This window comes from Salvia miltiorrhiza, chromosome 8 (genome assembly GCF_028751815.1).
Source record: "Salvia miltiorrhiza cultivar Shanhuang (shh) chromosome 8, IMPLAD_Smil_shh, whole genome shotgun sequence".
NCBI lineage: Eukaryota > Viridiplantae > Streptophyta > Magnoliopsida > Lamiales > Lamiaceae > Salvia > Salvia miltiorrhiza.
Window position 1 is genome coordinate 3,507,523 of NC_080394.1, and position 10,307 is coordinate 3,517,829.

Sequence of the window (10,307 nt, forward strand, 5' to 3'; positions counted from 1 at the left end):
ATTTATCAGTCAACTATAAATTGGAAAGAAATTAGGACAACTGCCTTGGTCTTTGATCTCCACAACGACGTCTCTCTCTCTCCATTAAAATGGAGTTCGGCAAGCTGTCACCGAGCTTCGGCGTGTAGCGATCGCTCTCTTCACAATTGAAAGTCGTCGGCTGGCATCCGGTCTGGACCATCTTGTTCCGAGATGAGCCTTCCAATACTCGTTATTGGTGAGATAGGCGAACTGGTTCGGGCCGAGCTTGTAGCTCCGGCTCGGCAGTGTGTTCTGCTCATCGATGTAGTCAAGTTGTCCTTGAAGATCTGGAAGCGCCTCTCACTCTTCCCAACGATTAGTAGGTTTTGTCGTGCTCCGCCATCCACGCCGCGTGCAGCAACCTCACCTCGTTGTCGGAGCGCTGGCCGGAGACGCCGTGACTCTCCTCGTAGGAAATGATGGACATATTGGAAGCCCAAGTTGTTGTGAGTTGTTGCGGAGAGGATGGAGAGAGAAATGAAGAGAGAAGCCATTGGTGTTGTAACTGTAGATGATGTATATGATAATATGCACTCATATACCATATTGGGGATTATGACTCAATATTTGATCCTCACTCTTAGAAACATAATTTTTTTTTTTATTATTTCAGACTGTATTGCCCTCAATTTGGGCGGACCGAATCGGGTTGGATGCGGATTTGAGTGGTACTTTTGGCACTAATGTTATAATTTGTGCCAAAAGTACCAAATTACATGGAACAAAAAAAATACCAAGAAATTTGGTACTTTTGGTACTAATATTGTCATTTGTGCCAAAAGTACCAAATTATTTAGATTATGTTTTTAATGTAGTATTATTTTAGGTCGTAATTTTAGTAGTTATTAAGCTTACACATAAAAATTTCTAATCCTTGCCTGTATTATTATTATTATTATTATTATTATTATTATTATTATTATTATTATTATTATTATTATTATTATGTAGATACGACGCAAATGAATATTTTAGTATATCTTCATCCCTTGGTCTTGTCAACTGGATGGACCAAAACAAGTTCTTTGATATTTGCATTGTTTTCAAGAAATAACCAATATTTTTATGCAGGTTGAAAGGATTTTTCTATGAAAGTTCAAAATTTCATTGTAAAATTGTTGTTAGTGGATGAGCACCTAAGATATGCCAATATTTCAAATAAGCTCTGCACATTTGAAATTGGATACATTATGTGGCACACAAATTTATCGAATCTATATAAAATTGCCGTAGTTGTAATGTTTTTTATTTGAGGTGAAGGCTTGAGAAATATAAATAAATCCATCCCTGCAAAGAAATAAAATTAATATTTACTAATATTGGAGAAAAATGATTTTAACTAGTTTGTTCAATTTAATTTGGGCTTCATGCACACCAGGTTTAATTCCCATGATTTCCCCTCCTTTTTTGGCCCAATTGCAATTGTGTCGTCTCCGAAAATAAAATGAATTTTTTAATTAATTAAATACAGAAAATTAGAAGCAGAAATGGAAAAATTTTCTGATACGCGAAGCCAAATAAATGGGATTTTTTCTCGTAAACGGAGACATTGAGATTTCATACATAATCAGTGCACAAATGATTCTTGAGAATCTATTAGCGGATTCCACTTGGTAAGAAGCTTTCTATTACAGATTTTATTTTATTTGTAATTCATATGCAATCTCTTGATTTCCTTTTTCCTCTCATTCCTTTGTATTTTTTTGTTTGAAATCTAACTTCTTCTTTTGCTCTTTCCCTCACCCCTTTTTGGTTGGTTGAGGGGGTTGAAATTTTATGCACAGAATGAAGCTACTCTTCCTGAATTTGTTATTTGCTATGTTTAAATGGCTTCTTTAGTTTTCCCCTCTTTCTTCCTTAATTTTTTTTATTGAATTTCTCGACATCTGGGCATTTTTGCTGAGAGGGCTTCCTCAATTGTGAGAATTTATAATGGGATGGCTTACAAAAGCTTTAATTTTTATTCCTATTCTGCATTTATTATTGAGAGCAGAAGTTGATTGTTTGTAGCAGTTGATCGCGAATCGAAGCGGCCGAGCCTAGTTTTCTCAGGTTTATACTGATTCCGGAAATGGGTTATTGTCTTTGAACATCCTACATTGATAATCTCTCAATAGTTTCCTAATTAAGCTGTTAATTGCCAGTAATTCCATGTGATTTGATTTGATTTAATTTGGTTTTAATATGTTTATGTTTGTGTGTGTGTGTGTTTCTGGAAATCATTGCCTTGCAGAATAGGTATTTACTGTATTTCTAGATTGTGAGGGCTCAACCATGGCTATGATGGAAATGATATTGAGTTATAGCAATAATCTTCCTTTACATGTCTTTATTTTACTATGTTTTCGCTGCTTGGTGCATTCCCCGTGAATCCGTGATATGTGAAGCGTTGAAACATTTTAATACGTGACTGCATACAACATATAATTTTGAAGCTATAAGAGTAGCTAATGTGATAGCACCGCATTAGCATTATGGAAAATTTAAATACGAGTTTGTGTTTCTGAATGGAATTGTGCCAAATGTGAGTTTTGGAAGTTCCTGATCATTTCCATTTCCTTTTCCTGAGTTTGTGTTGTTTAATATCGTTGTTATGTATAATGGAAGTTAATGATTGACAATTTTGAAGACCCAAATATGCTATTCCTACCTATTGAACAAACTAAATAGTAATCTATTTGATAAACTATACTCCCTGTGGCCTGAATTTTGCAGTTTACCTTCTGTCATGGAAATATTATAGATCATTTCCTGAAACGTATATATTCTTTCAAGAGATTTATTTTCTCTAAAATTATGGATATGAAAGTATGCACCTTTGCTAAATTCGATCTGATTCTGGGATTGCAATTGTAGCTGAGGTAAGTGCAAGTGTGCTACTGTCCTTCAATAAATATCAAACTTGCACTTCTTCAGGGTAAAAAGTATATTTTTATGTTTTATCACCAAATGTATGTGGGCTATTTATTGCTTAGCAATATTTTATCGACATATCCACCATATTATGTTACTTCTTTTTGGGAGATCAAAGATAGGAGATTGACGTTAGTAGTCCATTCCATTTCTCATTTCTCGATGCCTTCTCTTGTAGAATTCTAGGCTTGTTTAAACAATTAGTTGATCTAATTCTGGTACTTCGCTTGATTATTCTTATTTATTGTACCAAAACACCTTGATTCTAATTATCCCTATTTGATAAACTCTCATACTTTTAGCACCGGATAAAATCATTTATGTTATGGACTTGAAAGAACTCCTTTTGAGGATAACACATTAAATTTTGGATACAAATTCAAAGTAAAGTAAAAATGAAGGAGCCGCATTGCTAGAAATCTAGATTTTGGTGATTTAATTTTTCCTGAATGCTCATGAACGTGATACTTGCAGGCTCTGCGGTTTCTGTTAAGATACAATGAACAATCAATATGGAGAAGATCAAGTAAGTTGAGAAACATCGTTGTCATGTCATCCAACTAAACGAACTGCTTCTTAAACGTAATATTTTTACAGGATCGAGTGAATGTTGCTGGATTTGATGTCCCTAATTCACCAGAAGCAAGTTACAACAATGTCTACCCTGGAAGAGACGATGACGGGCGAGAACCACCCATGCTACCGCCCCACCTGCAGCACACCTTGTTAAATTATAAAAGGAATAGTGATCCCTGTGCATCATCCCTCCCATCGCCACAGAATGTCACTCTAAATCATCTCTACATTGAGAACAGAGAGCCTCCAAGATCGGTGGTCGCGCTCGGTGTTTCCCATCGCTTTCGTTCAAAATTTGTCACTGTTGTGCTCTATAAACCTGTTCCAAGGAGGTGAAAAAGGTGGCAGGTGATTTGCATGATGACTTCTCGTTCTTTTGCTCGTTCCTGTATCTGCGTTGATTATAGCGTGCTATTCCCGTAGAAGCTGCCTGCTATGCCCTGATTCCTCTCTTTTCCGTATATATATACTTATTTACCAAAGGACACATGCTGAACTTATGAATTCATTTGTCTAGTTGCTTGCTCAAGCTTCGCTGTATTTTTCTGGTTTATTTTTGCCTTACATAATATACATCGAGATCATATTTGTTGATAAGTTAAACTCGAAATGTTATTGTCATGTATTTGTGAATGATCAGGAATCTAATGTGATGCATCTTTTTCTTTTATATATTCATTATCTGACTTTAAAAATACAACAAATCGTCAGACAGTGATCTGGACTTGTTCATTCCAGTTTCAATGACTCAGAGCCTAAGAATTCGAAAATTTGGGATACATATTGATCAATGGAGTAATTGATCATAGGGAAAATGAAATGCATTATAACTGTGTAAGTTGATGTTCTTCCTTGGATTATTGCATGAGATCAAACATAGTTGGGAGTTGCGTTGGGTGGGGTTCCGGCGGAGGCGATGCGGTTGCCACGCTCGGAGCGGCTGTTCTCGGCGAACTTGAGGCTTTTGTGGTGCATACCCTTCTGCACCTCCTCCTCGTTGTACTCAGAGGTGTAGTAATGCTCCTCTGAGGCCTTCTTGTTGGGAGGGAAAAACATACTCCCCCACTGCGGGAAATGCACCAACATCACCGGCAGCGTGCAGCATATTATCATTATCCCCATATACTCCAACCCCATCTCCGTCGTGTATTTCGACGTCGAGAAGAAGAGCAGCTGCGTCAGTCCCGACCCGAAGTTCCCTCCCGCCCCGGCCAGCCCGGAGATCACTCCCAGCGATCTCCGGGAGACGAAGGGGATCACCCCGAAGGTGGCTCCGCACGCCGCCTGAGCTCCGATGGAGAAGATGATCATGAACGCGACGGCTATAGGAAGGGAATCGGCCCTCCCCAAGAGAAGACAGAAGACGCCGCCCGTGGTCTGGAGGATCCATAGCGTCCACAGCCTTCCCCTCATTCCGAAATATTTGGCCGAGTAATCGGAAGCAAATCCCCCGAAGGGGCGGGCGAGGAGGTTGGCCATCCCGAATGTGGCTGCGATGATTCCGGCGAGATGGAGCTTCAGGTCGAATCTGTCGTAGAAGTACTCCGCGATGACGTTGTCCGTGGACAGCTCGACTCCCATGGAGTAGCCGTAGAGGAGCACGAAGATCCATGTCCTGTAGTTGGTGACCGCGTACCACAGCACCTGCAGTATATATCATGCACGGGTGCAAAACTAGTTAATTTAATTGATCAAGAACGGAAATACCTACTTAATTAAAATAGTAAGGTTAATTAATTAGCGTACCCTGCCAAATTGGTCCTTGGCGACTTCGCCCTTCTCCTGGAGGGCGCTGAGGTTGCCGTCGGGCAGGTCCTGCCCTAAAGTCATGACGAGGATCCCCATGATGACGTGGAGCCACCCTGGGATGAAGAAGGCGATCCTCCACGCGGTGAAGGGGGTGGACCCCGCGTTCCTGATGATGTCGTAGAGCACGGGCATGATGAGCTGCGTGGCGCCGCCGCCCATGTTCCCCCAGCCGGCGGCGGTGCCGTTGACGGTGCCGATGATCTTGCTGTTGAACATGGTGCTCATCCAGTACTGGCACGACACGAACGTCGCGAGCGAGAAGCCGATCATGAAGCGCACCGCCACGTAGCCCCCCGCCGACGACACGAAGGACATGCAGAAGACGGTGGGCGCCGAGAGCATCACGAGAAACGCGCAGCCGTAGCGAGGGCCCAGCAGGTCGCACACCGCCCCCATCACCAGCCTCGAGAATATACTCCCCGACACCGACGCCACCCCGGCATTCCCGATGTCGCTCTTCGTCAGGTTCAGGTTGTCTCGGATGATCGGCACCAGCGGCGCCGCCGCGAACGTCGACACGAAGCAGGTGAAGAAAGAGATCCACGAGAGATGGAACGTCCTCATGTGAGGGGCCGCGAACGAGAACAGCTTGAATTGCTTGGCCTTGTGCTCCGAGTCCACCGGCAGATCGAACTTCGCTGTGGTGTCCGTCGGAACAATCGGGGACGCCACGGAGAAGGCGTGCACGGGCTCCCTGCCGGTGACCCCGTGCATCGAGCTGCCGGGAGAACCTTCAATGCCGGCCATTTTTGCTTAATTAAGTAAAGATTTGTGGTATTGATGATATGAAGTAGCAGTAGTGTTAGGGTTTGTTGTGTTGATGAATGAAAAGGAGGGTTTTATAAGTTGAAATATAGAAGAGTTGACATTGTGAAAGATTAGCTGCTTGAGATTCAAACAGGCAACATATGTCTAAAAGTGAATCTTGGGAATCATCCATTTCGCCGCATCGGACCCCATCGCATATACCAAAGGATTATATCGTGATTAAGAAAATAAATTCCTACGGTTTAGCGTTAATCGTGATTAGAAAATTGAATATTTAGTTGAAAATGAAATATAAGTAGTTGGGAGACACATAGAAGGGGCAACACACTGTCAACAAGCTGTTCGACCTTAATGGACTCAAAATAATAGTATGAGGTTTTGTGCGTGGAAGGAAGTATGTATAGTCAAATGTGATATGATTAACTACTAATTAAACTTAATCGAGTTTGAAATTTCATTTTCATATATATATAGATATTACTTAATCTGGCAGGCCCAAACTGGGCAGATGAGCACATGAGATCCTCTGTCCCATAATATAGTGTGTACTACTGTGTACCACTCTTATTATGTTATAATTTTTAATTATTTTTTATTCAATTTTAATTTATTATGCTTTAAAAGAAAATAAAGATAATTAACAAGGGTTCAGTCATCCAATTAGGATTTATAATTATTTTTTTATATTTATTTGAACTAATAATAAATTATTTGGGTTCATTAATTCAAAGTCAGGGTATATAATTTTTTAATGATAAATATTTATTAGAGTTCATAATATAATAATAATTTTTAATTTGATAAAAAATGATTACAAAATAAAGAAATTAAGAGTGGTACACGGTGGTACACACTACTTCTGGGACAGAGGATCCCATCTAGCAGATGAGATCCTCTCTCCCACAATTTAGTGTGCCACACCGTGTACCACTCCTAATTTCTCTATTTTATTTTATAAAATAATAAATATTATTATATTATGAACTCTAATTAATATTTATTACTTAAAATTACAATTTAAAAAAATTAATTATATAGCCTAACTTTAAATTAATTAACTCAAATAATCCATTATTAATTCAAATAAATTAATATAATAATTAGGGTACTCGCACACCGGCCCATGATTAAGGCTGTCCCTGAATTAATTAAAACCATATTAATAATTGGAGTATATATTAAATTAAGAACCCTTTTAATTAATGAAACGATGGTAGAAGGAAAGTTTTTCTTTTAATTGGGAAAGTGCACTGATATTCGTAGCATATGATTTCTTTTGTGCACCCCCTCTATACGTACTATATTGTGATTAATACTTCATTTAGTATGAAACATGTTGTCGAATAAAATGAACAAACACACAACCGAGCACATATGCCTTCATGTTATATCATCTTCTTCTTTGACGCGTCGTTTTTGTTTTATTAATTTAGTTACAATGCTGATTAATTTATTCAATATCGATCCTTAAGCTTGTACGTGTTTATTAAAACAAATCTTAAAATATAAATAGAAACTGTTTTAAGCTCTTAGATAATCAACATCTAAGATTAATTGATTCACCGTCATCTTGTTGAATGAATTCATGGTTCCGAGTTCGAATCCCATAGGTAGCGAAATTTTTAATTTTCGCAATTCAGACATTTACACAACGAATTTATACGTGTTCTACATTGAATTCATACATTTAAATATGATTTCCCTAAGCTTAAATTTCAACCGTTAGTACTATATATATGTGTGTGTGTGATTTACAAGTATATACTATGATGCATGAGTGCGTGATGCTTGATTAGTTTATATAAATGTTCCCTTATATGTCGTTGTTATCTATTTAGATTGAATATTTTAAGATTTGATCAGACTATCACCTTCAAAAAGAATAAGGGTTTCCAAGAATTGAGATGTAAATTTACTATATCGGCGGATTTCTATCAAAGTTTTAGGTATAATTAAAATTGTTCTTAGGGTTAAGTTTTGGTGATTTAGTTTTTTTTTTTAATAAAAAAAAATTGGTGATTTAGTTATTAAACACATATATTAACACTGCATATTTTGATTGGGGTTTGAACTTTTACAAAAAAATATACAAAAGTGTGGCCAATTACAGGACATATTTATCACTCTAAATAACCATTAATAAATTTTAATTTGCATGCACTACTTAACTATTTGGCCAAAACAAAATAAATTTTGATTTGGATAAGATTAAAATTAAACAAGAAATACAACTTAATTAAGAATTGGCTAGCAGTGGAAAGATGCATGAATATTGTAGTAAATTAAGCATATATACGATCATATCCCTCCACATATATTGATGAAAATTAAATCCAGTTGAGTTGAGACGATGTGTAATTATGATCGTGACGCTGGATTTATAACCAATAATAGATATTAAGTCTTCATCCCTTAATTTACATTATTGAGTTAATGATTAAGTCAACTGATTGTTAAGCTTGATTCATTATAAACAAGTTGTCGTGTAGATGTAGAAACAATACAAGTCAATAGAGTGTATTATTATCCACTTAGCCCTTCACAGGCTCTTAGAGTTCTTTCAGACCAAGAGACTTCATTTGCCTAAGTATATAGTTTTGTACAGACACATGCATATATACAAAGGGGTGATCAAATAAATAAATAAATATATATATATATACAAAGGGATGATCAAATATATATATATATATATATATATGTATATATTTTAACAATAATATATCTTACAATCTTATTATAAGTTATATCGTGAAAATCACGTTTTATCGTGAGAACTAAAAACATTGCACTGACGTGTATAGTTACTGTATTCATCGGGAAATTAGTTGCACTAAAAAATAAGGGAAAAAAAATTGAAATTTGTGCTCCTCCAGGATTCGAACATAGGTGTTGTATTTATCCGTCAAGATGATGCATCAACCGTATATCTTTATGATTGAAAGACTAAGAATGATTAAATAAAAGTTCTCATTTAAACTTATTATTATTATTATTATTATTATTATTATTATTATTATTATTATTATTATTATTATTATTATTATACTAGCAATAGTTTAAATGAAAACTCTTAATTATTACGAGTAAAGAACACAAAGTATTATATATTGTATACATAAAAAAATTAAGTATATCTATTTAAAGATGAATCTTGACCATTCAATTAACTATAAATTAAATTTATCTCTAGTTAATAGACTAAGAATGATATACTATGTGTATTATAAATCAATATAGATTAACGAATACGTTGTTTGTAATGCATAAATAGTGTATTCAGTTAACATGGTGAAATTTTCGTCCTCTTTAGGATTCGAACTCAAGTTTAAATATTTATATATTACAAGCGGCTTATTCATAAATTTGAATAAATTAATTTAAGTCGTACAATTTAAATATCTAACGTTCCAAATTCATTTTTATTTCTCACCATATTTGATCATTTGCGCGCGCGCGCACATATATATATATATATATGTGTGTGTGTGTTTGAGTGTGTGTAGGGGCGTAATTAATACTTTAATAATTTGTCTTTAATGATCATATAAAAACATATATGTTTTGGTTTTGACTCTTTTTTGAGAGAATAAAAATTAATGTCCTCAAAATGAAAAATATGAGAAAATAAAAAAAGCAAATTCGTTATCTTATGAAGTTCGTCGAGGCGCTGTTCAATTTATCTCAAGGGGTGGCTAGTTTGGCTAATTAATTATTTGGGAGGTATATATGATAAAATTGATTTTAATCGTGCATGAGATTTTTTCTAAGAATATAAAATTTTAAATCATCATGCATCTCTACGTCAATACGAAAGTAATTATGAGAATAAACCTTTGAATCACAATATGTATATATACTTTATTTGGACTACTCAAGAATCCATTAATACATCCAAATGTTCGAATGACTGACCCACAATTTAGTGCGTCTCATCGTGTCTGACTCTTAATTTCTCCATATTTTATAATAATTTGTTATAAAAATTAAAAATATATTATATAACCAACTCTAATTAATATTTATCACTCAAATTTGAAATTAATATACCCTAATTTTAAATTAATTAATTAATTAACCTAAATAATTCATTATTAATTCAAAAAATATAAAAAAATAATTATAAACCTTTTGATCAAATTACACTATTAAGATATTGAAATATTTTTACTAATTAAAATTGGTATAATTAATTTTAATATTTGTGCTATTGCATCTTA

The 10,307-nt window shown here is 35.6% G+C and overlaps 2 protein-coding genes across 6 annotated transcripts in view; one reads left to right on the forward strand and one right to left on the reverse strand.

Moving 5' to 3' along the window:
• The first annotated feature begins 1,470 nt into the window (after positions 1-1,470).
• Positions 1,471-10,307, forward strand: part of LOC131000079 (SNF1-related protein kinase regulatory subunit beta-3-like) — a 17,678-nt gene continuing 8,841 nt past the window's right edge. The window contains exons 1-4 of one of the 5 annotated variants that reach the window (XM_057925845.1): positions 1,471-1,634; positions 2,015-2,073; positions 3,409-3,460; positions 3,532-4,180. In XM_057925845.1, the coding sequence (XP_057781828.1) occupies positions 3,434-3,460; positions 3,532-3,846 (342 nt within the window). In that variant the 5' untranslated portion in view covers positions 1,471-1,634; positions 2,015-2,073; positions 3,409-3,433 and the 3' untranslated portion in view covers positions 3,847-4,180. Of the gene's footprint in view, positions 2,074-3,408; positions 3,461-3,531; positions 4,181-10,307 lie in introns of those variants that run through there. The other 4 variants (XM_057925843.1, XM_057925844.1, XM_057925847.1 and 1 more) reach the window with 4 other exon arrangements.
• On the reverse strand, positions 4,156-6,088 carry LOC131000077 (high-affinity nitrate transporter 2.1-like). Its single transcript, XM_057925841.1, has 2 exons — positions 5,257-6,088; positions 4,156-5,154 (listed from the first exon to the last, which is right to left on the reverse strand). Exons 1-2 carry the CDS (start codon positions 6,064-6,066, stop codon positions 4,381-4,383), a joined length of 1,584 nt encoding a protein of 527 aa, XP_057781824.1. The 5' UTR covers positions 6,067-6,088; the 3' UTR covers positions 4,156-4,380.